Source organism: Musa acuminata, chromosome BXJ3-6 (genome assembly GCF_036884655.1).
Source record: "Musa acuminata AAA Group cultivar baxijiao chromosome BXJ3-6, Cavendish_Baxijiao_AAA, whole genome shotgun sequence".
In the NCBI taxonomy this organism is placed as follows: Eukaryota; Viridiplantae; Streptophyta; class Magnoliopsida; order Zingiberales; family Musaceae; genus Musa; species Musa acuminata.
The window spans coordinates 16498920-16515759 of record NC_088354.1 but is presented as its reverse complement, the minus strand read 5'-3'; the positions used below and the strand labels follow the sequence as shown (position 1 = coordinate 16515759).

Here is a 16840-nt window from a genome sequence, read left to right as displayed (position 1 = left end):
TCACCCTTGTCTCCATGATTTTAGCTGTCTTCGCTTGTGTCTCCATCACTTGTCGCTTGCGTCGTAAGCAAGAATGGCAAGAGCAAGACATATAAGGGTGAGTCCAAATAGACAAAGACGAAAGGAGTTAGGATGACAAGATCAACAATCTCTTATGCTATAGACGAGAATAACGAGAGTGAAACACACAGGGGTAAGTTTGATAAGATAGTGGAAGTAGTAGGGATGAATGCGATGATAGGATCCCCGAAGATAAAAATAAAATAATATTTTTATGTAAAAAAAAAAGACAATGGTAAGTCAAGACGTTATGCGAGAATTTCTCAGATATTTTTTCGAAAATTCGTCCATAAAAATTACATACTACGTATACAATACAAATATACGTCCGTCAATTTCCATGTGCATTCCCCTGACATGTACTGTTCCACGCGTCAGAGAATTTACATCCACTTTCCATATTACAAACAGTACTCGTAATGTATATTTATTCGCGCATTAATTATATGAATATAAATATGGAGTGCGATACATGCGTCTGAAGCCGATGCGTTAGGCGGCTCCTCCACCTTCCCCCCCCCTTTGCCTCCGCGCTGAAGTCTCACACCCACAGCCTAAAGGAATTAACACCTTCTTTCTTCGGATCATCTCGATTGGATCTGAAGAACGAGAATTCCGACAGAGTTTGATGCCAGGAAGCTTTTGATGCGGTGATTGCGTCGAAATTGAGCGGTAATCGAGTGATCTCGATGAGAAATCCCATCTTTTGTGGTCGTTGTTGAGCAAGTCTGGATCTTGGGCGACATGGGTTGCTTCCCGTGCTTCGAATCGGAGGAGGCAGCGCAGCTCAGTCACGTGAATGATTGCGACCGCAAGAGAGAGGAGCAGCCCATGGTGGCGCCCCCCGTCGAAAAGTTGTCCTCTGGTAAGTTTTAGGCCCTCCGTCTATGAGATGTTGCTCCTAGGGGATCTGATCCGTATCCGAAGAGTTCTGCATCTGATATCTTTCCGATCTCTGAGCTGGATGTCGGGAAATATGATTTAGATGACTCGGTAGTTTTGTCATCTCTCGTGGTTTTGCCATCTTCCGGGATACTCGTTTTCTGCTTCAACTATAAAGATGGATACTTGAACCAGATGAAATTCGTCATATTCTTTTCCTCTCCTCTAGATGTTTATTAGGTGTGTGATTTTTCTAATGGTTGGGTTTGCCTTGGAGATCTTTGTTGAGTCGGATCTCGTCTATTTCGAAGTCATTGAGTTCCACTTGATGAGATGACACATTTCAGAACCTATGGCGTACCTCGAAATCTGCTTATTTTAATTTTCCTGACTGATTCATGACTTTGCAGGGGATGATAGAATACGGACCAGAAACGATGTGAATGTAAAAAAGGAATCACTGGGTCCCAAGGAGGGGTCTAATTTTGCTATTTCGGCACACACTTTCACGTTTCGTGAGCTTTCGTCTGCAACAGGTAATTTTAGAGCAGAGTCATTGCTCGGGGAAGGAGGATTTGGACGGGTCTACAGAGGTCGTCTGGAAACTACTGGTCAGGTACTCTTTCAAATGTGAAGATTTTTGTTTGTGAGTTAGTCAATTTTGATCTGCTTCTTTCTGCTGGAGTATTGATTAAGGCTTCATTAACCTGTGTCAAGCTTCACAGTAGTTTTGAAGTTGGTATTTTCACACTATGTAACATGATAAGAAACATGAAATATGGATTTAGTTGCATAGAGCTAGTGTTTCTTTGGCATTGAGATTGTAGCTGTACCTCTTTATATTATGGGGATGGATGTCTGGGTGTGCCTGCAGGTTGTGGCTGTAAAACAACTCGACAGAAATGGACTCCAAGGAAATAGGGAGTTCCTAGTGGAGGTCCTTATGCTTAGCATGTTGCATCACCCCAACCTTGTGAATCTAATTGGTTATTGTGCTGATGGAGACCAACGGCTTCTTGTCTATGAGTATATGTCCATGGGATCATTGGAAGATCATCTACATGGTACGATCTCTATATGCTGACATGGTAGTCTTAGTTGATTCATCATAAAGTGTGGGTCTTCTTTTGTTTCCTTCAGAACAATACTCTTTGTTTGGATTACTTTTGGCTACATCAATTGTCACATTCTTAGGCTAAGTTGCTAATCTCTCTTGGATGATTTATCTTTTTCTTCTACTTATTTGTGTGAATTTGAAGATGCCTAGATTCATGAGTCATCCCATAAAGGGCGTATCCAGTGCATGAGGCTTCCGCTAATGCGGGGTGTGGGAAAGAATGTTTATAGGGCCTTATAGCGTGGAGAAGCTTTATTCAGACTTGCTTCTAAGTTGATGAGATTCTTAGTCCCTTTTATAAGCTTCTTGAGTTTATAGGCATTTTCTTTCCTTAACATGCTTGTTTTTGGTCCTTATTGGCATGGGGAATGAAATGGATGTCCCGGCTAAACCTAAATACAGGTTGCAGCTTCCATATGCAATTATGTATAACTTTAGGGATGTCATTTCTTCATTTACTCTTCACTTTTAAAATGAACATTTATAATTATATAATTAGTTAGTAATTATATTTTATAACTTCTAGGGATATAATTTCTTCATTTGTTGGGTCTGCATTTTGTAGTTTTATATTACAAAAACTAGTGTTAGGTAGGTACTATAAAACTTCATTTTCAGAACTTAACTTCTATCAGAAGATTTTCTTCTTACGTAGGAGAGCCATTGCTTATAAGGACCACAGAATCTATCTCAAGTGTGACTACATTGTGATGATGCTTCACTTGAATTTCTCTCAATATATTATTGTGACTTATCATATGTATACTGAACATGGGATGAACATATTATTTCCTAAAATTAGGCATAATTTTTTTGTTCCTTTATGTTTGTTATTTTCTATGTGAATTATCATAACGGGCAATAATAATCTTATTCATGCATTGATTTTGTTATTATTGTAATATCCATGGCTTCTTTTAATACAAGGAATTTTACGTCCTTGCAATGGTGGTTCCCAAATGGATTGTATAAAAAAAATTTAGTTCAAATGGTGTATAGGGATTCTGTAACTTGCATTTCCATTTTCTACTTGATTGCAAAGAGATATTTCAAATTTCAGAGTTTTTATTGTTTTCATACATGGTTTACGCTCTATTATCATTTTGGTGGATTAAGAAATTAGCAACTGATAAATTTAAATTACTATGATAATACTAGCTCACCTTTTGTCATTGATTCTTCTCTGTATAACTATACTACTTTATTGCTTCTTGACACAAGAAATGAAATTGGCTTTCCTTCAATTTTTAGGTTGTTAAATATTTCCAATTGTTTCCACGAGTGCGGTTTGACCATTTAACAGTTGACATATGACTTGTCAGCTTAACCTAATTTAACCTAGTCAAAGTAGGTTATAGTAGTCTACACTGTCATTATCCAGTCTAAGAGTCCTAAATCAGTTCAAACTTGTCAGATCACCTCTAGATCACACAATATTTTAGACAGTTCAGAGAAGTACTCCTAGAAGTTTAGTACTCATTGAGGCATGGATGAGAGCTGGAGACATTAATAGCTTAGATAATCAGCTGTCTCCTTTTTCTTAGTTCAATTGGGACTCAATGAAGGATTGGTTATTCGCTGTATAATCCTAGACGTAGTAAAACTAGAACTAGATCAGGTTATAAGAGTCTATTGGCAGGTGATTTTGTAGCCCAAAAGGGATAGAATTAGTATTAGCCATGCTAAATTCTCCTTTTCTTATCTCTACTTCTCTCTTTTGAATCTCATTTTTGAACTTTTCTCCATATTCTCTTCCTTTGAGTATACTATTTTTCCTTAAAAGAAGGTGTTCGGAGAGAAGAGCCCCTTTGTCAGACCTGTGGCCATTGTACAGGGGAATCCTTCCCCTACCTAGGTGGTTAGTGGTTATGGAGGATATTGTCTACAATGATCTAGTAGCGATGTAGCAACTAGGATTTGGCATAGGTGCCTAGGATGGTAGGTGGCTAGGATGGCAATGTTGGTTCAGGTGGCAATGGTGACAGTGGTCGGTCCATGTGGCTGGGTTGACAATGCTGGTTTAGATGGTTAGGAGAACAAGGCTTGTCATGCATCAGGTATATCAGAGCTGGTTTCACATGAGATCTACTAGGGCTGGTTATGCATCGGCCTGGTCAGGGATTGTCATCCACGTGTCAAGGTGGGAGAGGCCTGTTGTTATTCCCCCATATCAATTGGCCATCATTATGGTATGAGACTAGGATATCTGAGTGTCATATTGCATATTTGCTTGACTTTGTTACACGACATTGGGATGAGTTATCTGGTTGATCATGATCGAGCTGCTTTATTGTGTTTTACCACCAGGCTGCATTATTGTTGAATGGTTTTATGATCGATTTACTTTATTTCTGAGCTATTTTATGAACGAGTTGCTTTATTGTTGAGCAGCAAGCTATTTGACAGCTAGAGATATTGTTATTAACCAACCTATTCAATTATCTTCAGACCTTCCACCTGATAAGGAACCACTTGACTGGAATACAAGGATGAAGATTGCAGCTGGTGCAGCCAAGGGATTGGAGTACCTCCATAACAAAGCCAGCCCTCCAGTTATATACCGAGATTTGAAATCCTCCAACATACTATTAGATAAGGGCTTCCACCCAAAGCTCTCTGATTTTGGGCTTGCAAAGCTTGGTCCAGTTGGTGACAAATCTCATGTCTCAACAAGGGTGATGGGAACTTACGGATATTGTGCTCCAGAATATGCCATGACTGGACAATTAACAGTTAAATCTGACATTTACAGCTTTGGAGTTGTATTATTGGAGTTGATTACTGGACGGAAGGCTGTTGAAACTACCAAATCACATGCGGAACAAAATCTTGTTTCATGGGTAAGCTTATTAAGTGTGGTTTTTTAGGGAATATTTGATCTTTCATGTCATAGTGTTTTAGAGGAAATGCTATTCCTGTTTTACTCCAGTGCTTTTCCACTTCATTTATCTTATATATGCAGTCTGTAGTACAGCTAGAGTGTGGAGTGTCTGGACACTTCTGCTCAATATTAAATGGTTCAACTGTTTCTTCCTAGTAAAACTGAGACAGCCATGTGATGAGATGGTCTAGTCACCTGAGTTCATTTATAGTATTATATTTTGATATCAAAAATATTTTAAGAAAGCATGTATTTTGTTAGTTGTTTGTATATGATAAAAGTTTAGGTGCTTAGCATGTTATTGTTGATTTATTTGAATGATAGAACGATGTTCATTTATAGTATTATACTTCATGCGCATTTAGGATTGAATCATTTAATTTTACTTCATCGTGCAAATGTGTAGCGAGTGATGTGAAAGCATATGACTGACTATTTGATGCTTATAAATTGTATAAGTTTCAAGAAAAATGGTTTCTTTCACAATAGACTTAATATTATATTAAGGATTTCAAGGGTAGTAAATATTTGAAATGGTGTAGGGATGCCTTTAAATCTGTCAAGACAAAGACAATAAAATAGTATAAATTATATCTAGTAGTAGCCTTAGTGAGAGGAATATTGAATTAAAAAATAAAATGATTTTCATGGTACAATGTGTGCAAAGATTATATGTAATCATCTTATGAGAAATGTACCTTGGATTATATGTAATAATCTTATATGTAAATGGTGGTCCAACATATTGGATATAGTTTAATTCCACCAGGGATCTTATCTATAAGATGGCCTTGGGTTTAGTACATTTCTTAGCAAAATAACTATTTTATTTTCTTAATTATAAGTGACGTATCTAGGTAAAAGAACTTATTATAAAAATGTGTAATGAATAGAAGATTAAACTAAAAGTAAAAGATGAATATGGATATGTGGTCACACTTAGACATGACAATACTAGATGTATTAATATAATTGATATATTAGAATGACATGATAGATATAGATCATATATGAGTTGCTGTATTTTTCTTTTAATTTTGTGGGGTGTGGTTTTCTTATCATCTTGATGTAAAAGATGACATATTTGATTCAGCCTTACTTGCCTTGTCCTATAATGGAGACTCCTTGTATTATCGAGTATTTATAATACTCATCACCTCTGTCCCCTCTGCAGATGAACCTAATAGAGTAAATATTATTGATCCAGTTTTAGATATTCCTACCAGTGATCCTTATCTTTATGCAGAAGATGATGTGGTAAGACTGGTTCCAATGGGCAGGTACAATGCAGAATTAATTTGAGTGTTACAAAATTGTCAGATAGAGAATTTTATAATATATGATTTCATTCATTTCATAGTCCCTTAAATTTGTTAGATGTAGTATTTTGAATTTTCTTTTTATGTTGGTGTAATATGGTGTCTTCCACTATTATTAATGATATCACTTTTGGTTATAGTTTATGAGATATGATTTCACATTAGATGACCATGAGTTTTACTGGTTCGGAGAGATGTAATTGGAGTTAGACTAGTTTAATTCATGGATAATATGTGGCATCTACGTTGCACCTAGTTTTGGAAAAGGACAATGATATCATAGTGGACCTAATATTAGGTATGATAAGAAACTCTTAAGTAATTCACTGATAGGATCAAATCACATCACAGCATGGAAGTCAACTACTGGACTAAGCCTCACATAATTAATTAGTCTGATTTTTAATATGTTTGGCATTATATCTGATACAAAGTCATAAAGTGAGGGAGATCATACACGCCAGTTTATTGGATGTTGGAGGAGAATGAAGTTTGGTTTATAGAGCTAAATGTGTCTATGGCTTATATATTTTGGTCGAGTGATTCATACCGTCAAGTGATCCATTCAGTTACTACATCTCAAAATTTTCAAAATATCCATGAAAACTATTACATTACATTTCCAGTGCATTTCAAAATATCACATATATGTGCGTTCTTACAGGCTCGTCCTATGTTCAATGACCGAAGGAAACTACCAAGTCTGGCCGATCCAAAGCTACAGGGTCGATATCCCATGCGTGGGGTCTATCAAGCTCTTGCTGTGGCATCTATGTGCATCCAAGAAGAAGCTGCCTCTCGTCCTGCCATTGCTGATGTTGTCACTGCTCTGTCCTATTTGGCATCCCAAGCATATGATCCTGGTACATGTCCCACATCTAACAATAGACCTGGTGGTGAAAGAAGAAACAGGAGTGCTGATGAGGGAGGTGGAAGAACGCCAGCTCTGAACAGTGATGCAGAAACTGCCCATAATTGGCAAATGAATGGTGAGAACACTTCAAAAGAGACAAGTGCAAACGTGAGGCAGGGCTTTGACCGGGAACGAGCTTTGGCAGAAGCAAAGATATGGGGGGAGAACTGGCGAGAGAAGACGCAAGCTAAAGCTAATGCAGAGGAAAACTTTCATGTCGCAAGTGCAATCGGATAGGGAATTTGGCAGAAAGCTTCTCTACCCATTTTTTTGTGTATAAAGAGTGTTAGAGTTGTGGGTCCTGGTTTCCTTCCTTTGAAGATCTTTCTTTTCCGTCATTCTTAGGAGATGTGAATGGTAACTGGGGACCTGGTATGCTGCTTGTAAAATAAAAGGAGTATTTATGAGGTGGAAGAAAACTATACATCGTCAACTTTCTACATAATAAATTTCCTGAATGGATTTTGCATTCTTTGTTGCAGTACTATGGGGTTTGTATCTGACTCAGCTTTGGATGATGAATAGTTAAGAGACTTCTCTATTTTTTTCTTTTTATGATGAAGCAATTGCAGTTGTTTGATCTTTTTGCTGCAGGTCTGCTTTCACCATAAGAAATATTTCGTGTTTATGATGATTTCTTGTGCAGAGATGTTTAGAAATATTTCATGTCTCCACGAGAAGTCCTCCCAAAGCTTAGAAGCATCCGTTGTAGTTGGGAGGCCGGAACAGATCTCTATGATGCAAAGCAAAGAATCTGTTCTTCTGTGACACACTGATACAATTTCTACTGGTGATGCAATGTTTTGCCACACTCTTTCCATCTTTTCTCTATCTGTTACTTTCCAAAGAATAAGGTTTTCTACCCTTTCTTCTAATCTTTTTCTTGTTGCATCGGTCAAAAAGTAGCAAGTCCTGTAGGATAGCAAAAACTGGTTTGTATTGTTTGGTTAAGCTTTTCTCTTTTTTTTTGTCATCTTTGCACTTAATCTTCCATAAATTGTCATCGTTTATGAATGACTATGATCGATTGATCGGTGAGCCGATGATGTCTTCTGCAACGGTAGTCGGAGAGAGTGTGAACGCATGTATCGAGGAAAAGTAGCCTAAATCACTAATTAGTACGTCAAAAGCCCAATCAATCCCTTATTTAAAAGCAAAAAACTATGGCTCCAAGTGAGCATTTTTTTTCCTGAAATAGCACTTTGTGTTTGTAGTTAATTTGCCCATTTTTGGTATTCTATTTTCAGATCTTCTGCACTGTTTTTTTTGCAGGGTATATATACACTTGTCCAATCTTTTCTCTCTGTCAATTCAGATAAAGTCAAGATTTATTTCTTTCTTTCATCTTAATATGCAGGGTCTTGTTATAAACATTATAAAAAAAACTCTAAGCATTTGATTCAAATTAAAATATCTCATTCTTAACCAAGTTCAAAAATCCACCAAAATCAATAATATATACATAATTCTCTATGGTAGTCTAACAAGATAAGTTCAAAAAAATTCTCCTCACACTGTGTGACAATTCCGAGGTGCATCAAGGACTCATCACACAATATTCAAACACAATAAGTTTAGCTGTTCAATGAGGCACTCCAGTGCAAAATCTATCATGTTAATTCAAAATATCTGAAGCTACAGGGAAGAAGTCCAAAACTTCAAATCACCTCTAACAAGAATCAAACAACCTAAAGAAACAATTAATCAGCTTGATGCTGATACCATATCATATATACAGTAATGAAAATGAATTAACGGATTCTGACTGCAATATAAACAATTAAACAAACTCCACTTTCCCTGTATGTATGGACTGAAGCTTTCTCATCATGAGCATGCTAATCTCCATGAAACGCTGAGCACAATTGGTAAGGCAAACTGATTCTTTTGTGAGCTGAACTTATTGCCGGGAGTCCCAGTGATGCACTTGCCCCAATATTGCTCCGTAAGTTCCCCGATCATCTTATTAATCATAGCTTTCTGATTCTCTTGCTACAGAGTAAAGCAAATCAGATGAAATGAATGAAAAATGGGGAATTACATTTTAAATTGGTTATCAAAATTCAGAACAAGTAAATGCAAATCAATAAGGTAAATCCCAACCCATCTTTTATTTAAATCAATATGAAACACACTAGAAAACGCACACTTTCATATTATGCATCAGCACAATTCAATCATCATATTTTATTCACTATCTTAATCAAACAGATAAAACAACCCCAAGAAATAGAAAACTAAAATACTAAACATGCTAATCCATCAACCATTTATCTCCATTCCACACAATGTCACTAGCAAAATAGACTCCATCCGATCCTCTTGTTAGCTTTTGAACCTTGTAAAATACAGATGTGCTAAATCAGCTACTGAATGTGAGACTGCATCATTAAAAAAAAGCAAACTTTGCATGTCGAGCACAACTGAGCTTTTTTGAACAAAACCGCCAGCAAAGGAGGTCTGTCTTCTACAATTATCATTGTAATTCTTTCATTTACATTTCCACATGAAACAGAGGTAGGAAGCATACCTTCCATCTAAGTAAACTAAAAACACCCCTACTAATATATTCATGAGAGGATTAAGTGAAATCCATGGAGAGATTAAGTACAATTACTACAAATTTATCATTCGTATTTCAGAAGGTTATATAACTTGCAGACCGAATTGGAAGTCAAGCGAGAAAGCTGGTCAATGAACAAATGGGTGAACAAAGCACATAAAATGTGCGTATTCATTCGTATAAATACAAAATGAAAAAAGAAAAAGAAAGAAAAAGGTGACATCAACAACAATTTGTCAACTTTAGGTATCATGAAAATGGTCAGAAATCTCGTGTGGAAATGACCATCGCATCGACAGATGCTGCATTATCAAATATTTTCATCATTCCATTGTAGCACGAATTACAAAGTCCATGGATACACGAAGATCCAAACAGACATTAGAAGGAATTGTTCACGGAATCGAAATTAGATTTGATCCCCAAAAAAAAACCTGACTTTGTGACTCATGCGGTCGACATAAACAACAACGAAAAAACCCAAAAAGAAAAAAAAGAAGTTTTTTTTCTTCCTTTTCCCAATACCAATCCACGATCCACGAACAAAACCACGTCTGTCAACATCTAGTATCGCACATACGCCAAAAGGAAGACCAAGAAAAAAAATATTTATCTTTAACAAAATCAAACAATATGCATCATATAGAACCCCAACCATAACGTTAATTACTGCGAAAAAATTCATCTGACTATGACACAAAAAAAAAAAGAAAAAATATGACAAAAAAAATCAAGAAAGGGGAGGAGTATGAAGAAAGGGTATCATCGCGTGTTTCTAAGCTTGAGAAACACCTGCAACTCTTGCAAGCCGTCCATTGTGATCCCAAACAAAAAAAACGCTAAGAAAAAAAACCAATCAAACAAGATCAAGAGACGAAATCTTGGACCCTAGCATGATCTCTGCCAAACCAAGCAAAACCCCTCAAACCCTAATGTGTCGGCCGTGACACCGTGAAGGGGATACATATATATATATATATATATAGAGAGAGAGAGAGAGAGAGAGTCAGCGGGAGGGCTGCACGGAAAAACCTAACCGACCCGGAAACGTACGCTTGAAACGCTTTTGAACGCCTTCTATTGTCATTGCAGGCTTCGCCTTTGAGCTTTAGGCTTTGGGCTTTGGGCTTTGGGCCGGTTCATAAACAGACCAGCGGTACTCTTGAGATTACCTACATCTCCTGAAATGAGCAGCTTTCTTGCCCATCCTAACGCAGAATGTACAAAACCAATCTAACACACAAGTGCTTTGATGCCCCGAATACGAGAAGTCATAAGCTAAAATTATACTGCTAATGATAAATTAATTATATGATATTTAAAGTCAAATCATACAATATAGGCCGACTCTATCGGGCTAGATGCAATTTCCTTCACGAATCGGGGGCACTGATGTCAATCCGACTCACCTAGCGGTTGACTTAAGTTATTTTTGGGTGCCAACAACGACATGTGATACGGGGAAAGCCAAGTCAGCAATCTACAAACAATATTCTTTGGTTACTCTCTACAGTCGTACTGTGTATGTAATGTACATCACAGTCCACAAATCACATTTCCAATCAATATCATATGTATTCATTCCCCTTTGGAATTAGAATTGGCAGGTTTTGTTGTCCAGTTTGCATGGGGACTCACTCACGTAAGCAATTATGTTATCAGGCTTTGTCATCTTAGAGGATCTCTTCATGTTTTAAGGTTACCTATTGCGTGCCTCGTTCTTTTACGTGCTAAATTTGGAACCGTAAAATATGGGGATAGGAGTATGTTGTTCCTCCTCCCCGATTGTGCATGGAGACGGACATCTCTTTGGTGCCATAGACATATCAAAGGAATCACGATGCATAATCAAAATTGCCCCACCTATCTATCTATGGATAGTACAACCACAGTGGACGACGAGTGGATCTACAATCATGAACACCTAACTTCTTTTGACGCTAAGGGTCGGGTTGACAGACCTTTCGTGGCTGTTCTAAAGATGAGACCATGTGGTTGTGAAGTTCGACTATATCGAGATGTTGTAATGCGTCTTATTTTTTTAATGCACAGGCACAGGTCACCTAAACACATTATCGGTGCAAAGACATTGAATTGTCCACAGCCGTATATTCTTCCATCGTGTTATGTAATATATAATATAATATCGATACGTAATCAGTGAAGGTGTAAGTCTCATGGTAACTTGTGCTTTTTATAATGCTGGCAATAATGAAATGAATCATGACTTGGTTGTGCTTTGGTACCAAACCGCGTGGGCTGGCATTATAATCACATGGTCGGCTTTTGTTGTGTTTTAGACTTGTACTGTTCGTTAAGTTAGATCAATTATTCATGAGCTGGATTCCAGCAATCGAAAAGCTAGAAAGGACCACACATTTGATATTAGATAAGAACCATTGTTTATTTGATTTCTTATCTTATAATTTCCAAGGTTGCAGCTTCTGAATGGTTTTTGCTTGATCCCTAATTAATAAGGCCATGTCAGTAGTAACTTAACACTGCTTCCTCTCCGTGTAGGTTCATTGCTCCATGCTTCACTACAAGGTAGTAGTAGGATGTACTTGAATATATATTTTATATCGGTGCTCTCACTTTCTTTCTCAAACTTTCATACCGTCGTGATCAGGTTCTTCCATTTTGGTGTATCAAAGAAGACATTTCACACTTTGGAAATCGGATTTGATGTTGAACTGATTATAAAATCTCTGTCTACACTTCAACATTCCATCAAATTCTGTCAATATTAAGTTACCTTTACTTGGTTGTGAACATGTATCAACTCTGAATTCCTTGCTTCAGTCACTTCCATGTTGTGCCTCCACCTTCTACGGATTTGGAGCTTTATTAAGTACATCTGACTGCATGACCCACACGTTGATCATGTAGTGCTGCATCATAAGTGATACAACCAAATACCTGTCGACTCATTTATTGAGCAGTATCGCCTTTACACTGTGATACTTGGTGGAGGCATTCATGTCATGAGCTCCACAGGAATCATCTTTTATTACATAATGAACTGTATGAGTCGTAGCATGAGGAATGATTTCTATTGAATTCCATGGTGGAAAGACGTTTATAATTTTACTGCCGAGTGTCGCTAAAGCTTTAGCTTGTCTGATAATACCGTCCAAATCATCATCCATTTCTGATGAGGGGTTCGGCAACTTCCTCCTCACAGACCTTGGATAATTGGTAATTGTAATTGGTAATTGTAAGTGGTCCAGAAAAGACAGTCTCTGAGCAACCGAGACGCTTCACCATGCAAAGCACCAAAAAGCTTTGTTGGTACATGATACCATGGTCCCCAGATGCGCCATTCATGCATGCATGTCTCTTAGATCCATCAAGAAAGAGTTGAAACCTTGGAGATAGATATCATTGTGTAAGATGTGCTGTGAAGAAACAGAAAATTATATATTCTTGCTGGTAGACATATTTTCTTTGTGAGAAAAGAGTCCATAAGATAATATTAGTATGACATTCTTGTTCCAAATAAGAACTGCAGCTTAACAATGACTACCTTCATGGCGTAGGTTTCATTTTTTGATGCGATTTGGCCTTCTTTCTTGTCGAGTTAAACGATGGCTAGAGGCAGCATCTTATCCACAAACCTACCTGGACGTATGCCTCCCTTTCAGCTTTTGTTCTCTTTCTGCAGCATCACATCCTCCTTGTTGCATGTAAAGCCATCTGCCTTCGACAGCATCGTCTCTGCACACGCAACAGTACCAAGGCATTAAGTGTATTGTCTTCCTTGTCATGTTCACTCGACTTCCAGGATGTTACACAGAGTAAGAACGCAAGGATAAAGATTCGATCAATTATTGGAACATGTGGCTAGATCCAGGAAGAAGCACTAGGAGAGAAGATGGATACTTCAAATCCTAGAGTTAACAGCTCAAGTTTAATATCATCTGGTCTTCAAGGAAGGAAGTAAGAAGACTCTAAAATCCGATACAACAACCTCAGGGAGGTGAATTAGTTTCCTCTCCTCTGCTAGATTCATCAAACAGCTCTCTGACACAGCTCTTCTCAGGCGAAGAGGATGAAGATGGTGTCGGATCACCCTCTCTCTCGTCCATGAAATCTCTGAAATCAGTGACGTCGTTTGTAATGATGTCCTCCTCCTCGTCGACGACTATGGGGGCTCTTCTCCTCTTAAAAATGCGACAAAGCACCCAGTCTTGGCTTGGAATCATCAAACCCTGCATTATAGGAAATACATGATCTCCAACATATACTGCACATTGACTATGGCATTAGGATCTCACATGAGTTGAGTTCTTCCTCTGCGGGTAGACCAAGCTTCTGCCATCAGAGCCGGCCAGGCGATACTCATGCATCATCCAGTCGGTTGGAGAGCTGGTAGGAGGTTTTCCGCGGTAGAAGACCAAAACCCTTCTCATCCCCACCACTTGGTTGCACCCAGAAGCTACGATCTGCTTGTCCTTCCCCCTGGCCTTCCAGTAGCCGGATCTCGCCGCCCGGTTTGATCGCTTCCCATTGGGATATTTCGCCTCTCTACGGTTGAAGCAATACCTCTCATCGCCTTCCATTAATGCACCTACATATTGCAGCCACAGCTATCTCATCGCCATCACTCACATCAAATATACACAGGATATGGTGTTCTTGACACTTAATTACCAGGCAAGTTCCATGGATCGTACTTCCCGAGATCGATCTCAGGAATGATGGAAGCTGGCAATGGGCAGGAGAAGACCTTCCTCTTGAGGTACTGAACAACTAGGTCTTCATCAGTGGGATGGAACCTAAACCCAGGGGGCAGCCTGAGAGCTCCAAACCTTACAAGACTCGGCTTGTGACTCATTTACGTTGTAAGCACTTCCCTTGCTTCTCCTTCAGGAGAGCCGCCGCACGTTTGGGAGCATGGAAAAAGGGAAGAATCCGAGGAGAAGCAAAGGGGAGTGGTGAGGCGAGGATAACAGGAGGGGACACCAGTTTATAGAAAAGGTTGCGGAAAGAAGGCGACGGCCGGAGTAGCGTGGACCAGACTCAACCTATTGATGCAGTATAACGAAAAGACGATGTCGATGACAGAGACGGGGATGTTTACGTTTGCTTATCAACTGCACACAAGACCTCATCTCAAACACTTTCTAGATGATGATGATGATGCTTTGCAGAAGAATTATTTCCACGACCACATCAAGGCTACTATATTATGACAGTTGAGTTGGCAGTGGGCCCTTGTTTTTGCATCCTGCAGTGAACGATTCCTTCGATATGGTCGGATCGATGCATCTGTACTTTCTATTCGCAATATATATATATATATATATATATATATATATATGTATGTATATATATATATATATATATATATATATATATATATGTATGTATATATATATATATATGTATGTGTATATATATATATATGTATGTATATATATATATATATATGTAAAACTCAAGTTTAGAAATTTAATATACAAATTGAGATATATATTATTTTTCCCCAAAAATAATGTGATCTCAATTTAATTATAATGAAGGAGATAAGTTTTGTTGCTATTTTCTATTTAGAAAAAATCAGAAACTTAATTTATTCATAAGGCTGCTTCTAAGAATAATTGCAAAATTCATCAGTTCCTTTATGGTATGACTGATAAAATTTATAATATTAGCTCAGACAAATCTAAGATCAGTTCATAAAAATGCAGCTCCTCATGGACTCACATTTTGAGATTTTTTTTGGAATACTCATGCTGAAGAGATTTGCAATGGAAATTTATGCCTTCTTTCAGTTCACGGCAATCGAATTAAGTCAACGGTGAAAACTGGGATTTGCATCCTAAGGAACTGTTGTTCCCTGTGTCTCTTTTTGTTTGGCCACAACCCGTATCTCACTGAGAATAGGAGATACATTCATATTTAACTTTGACTTATAATTTCATGTGTGTCAGCTCAACGTTCCGTTGACATCACAGTATAAGAAAACAGAAGATATGAATTTACATATGATAAAAGATAAATATAAATAATAATTTTATGTTCGTTATATGTTTATGTTGTAATCCTTAATTAATCTATGATTTAAAGATTAATTACATATTTAAGTATATAATTTGAATATATGATTTTAGTATATGGTTGAGAAAAATCTCACCCACAAAATTTTATATAAATATACTTTAATAATACTATGCCTTACATAATACATTCTTCAATTTCTCATGATATGAAAGACTGTTTGTTTCAGGCTCTATCTCTCACTCTCTCTTTCTCCGTACTTTATTGATCTGTTAGTGATTGTTGTTCTTCATTCTTGCCCTCCCTGCTAATTACAAGTGCTATGTAATCTAATTATACGAGTGATGATATGTGTCATATGTTGCATAATTTTTTTTGTTATTATTGCTATGATATTTTATCACTTTATATTGATGATGAATATATTGTGATATCCCTGTATAATAGGAATTGAATTATTATGAGATCAATTTACCTTTAAATATAGACCTTAAATATTCTCGGTCATAAGTTACTCGAGAAGAACATTGAGATAATCGAACAGACCGTTGTACTATATACTTGTCCGGAGAGAGCTAGTCTCATAACTACTTGTGTGGGGACACTAGGAATATAGTATAGATGCTCATTGGAGAATGAGTTCACTAAATAATCCATTTACGAAATACTAATTGGTTAATGATACATCATCGTCAAACAACAATTATGTAGTCTCAATTGTGTGTTTCGTCCTTATACTTGAGACACTAATGATATATTGTTTGAGTACTTCATTCTTTAATATCAGACTTATAAGTCTAAAAGTTTCAAATCAAGTAAAGTCGGTCATCGGGAGTGGTAGCCAATCTGATAAAGGCAATTGAGTATCAATAGATGATAATCCACTCTCGATATCATGAGAGAAATATCTCATATGCTCTCATCAGACAAATCCATAGTCATAGTCAATTGGATAATGATAAATCTGATAAGCATGAGATTCGATTTGAGAGGAAAGAAGTTCTTGAGGAGAATCCGATTAGAGTGAGATTCAGATAGATTTCGTATGAGCTTGATAATATCATACTCGGTATATGATATCTGAGATATTAGATGGATAAGA

General features: G+C 37.4%; 2 protein-coding genes and 1 long non-coding RNA gene across 6 annotated transcripts; 1 reads left to right on the top strand and 2 right to left on the bottom strand.

Annotated features, from left to right (window-relative positions):
* The first annotated feature begins 541 nt into the window (after positions 1-541).
* On the top strand, positions 542-7641 carry LOC135641250 (serine/threonine-protein kinase PBS1-like). The gene is made up of 5 exons (XM_065156494.1): positions 542-925; positions 1353-1558; positions 1817-2006; positions 4508-4899; positions 6924-7641. Exons 1-5 carry the CDS (start codon positions 805-807, stop codon positions 7407-7409), a joined length of 1395 nt encoding a protein of 464 aa, XP_065012566.1. The 5' UTR covers positions 542-804; the 3' UTR covers positions 7410-7641.
* Positions 7642-8770: 1129 nt separating this feature from the next.
* LOC135639976 (uncharacterized) lies at positions 8771-10754 on the bottom strand. Its single transcript, XR_010497119.1, has 2 exons — positions 10528-10754; positions 8771-9164 (listed from the first exon to the last, which is right to left on the bottom strand). It is a non-coding gene; the product is annotated as an uncharacterized LOC135639976 (long non-coding RNA).
* Positions 10755-12768: 2014 nt separating this feature from the next.
* LOC103988645 (NAC domain-containing protein 83) lies at positions 12769-14841 on the bottom strand. 4 transcript variants are annotated; one of them, XR_010497682.1, is made up of 5 exons: positions 14389-14840; positions 14013-14305; positions 13706-13946; positions 13262-13452; positions 12769-13102 (listed from the first exon to the last, which is right to left on the bottom strand). XR_010497682.1 is itself a non-coding variant. In XM_065156495.1 (4 exons), the coding sequence occupies exons 1-3, from the start codon at positions 14570-14572 to the stop codon at positions 13707-13709; spliced, it is 717 nt and encodes a 238-aa protein (XP_065012567.1). In that variant the 5' UTR covers positions 14573-14840; the 3' UTR covers positions 13167-13452; position 13706. The 4 variants fall into 4 exon arrangements, 3 of the variants coding, with proteins under 3 accessions (XP_065012568.1, XP_065012567.1, XP_009405516.2); XM_065156495.1 differs by lacking the exon at positions 12769-13102 and having other exon boundaries at positions 13167-13452; XM_065156496.1 differs by lacking the exons at positions 12769-13102; positions 13706-13946 and having other exon boundaries at positions 13164-13452; positions 14389-14841.
* Between the last annotated feature and the right edge of the window lie 1999 nt (positions 14842-16840).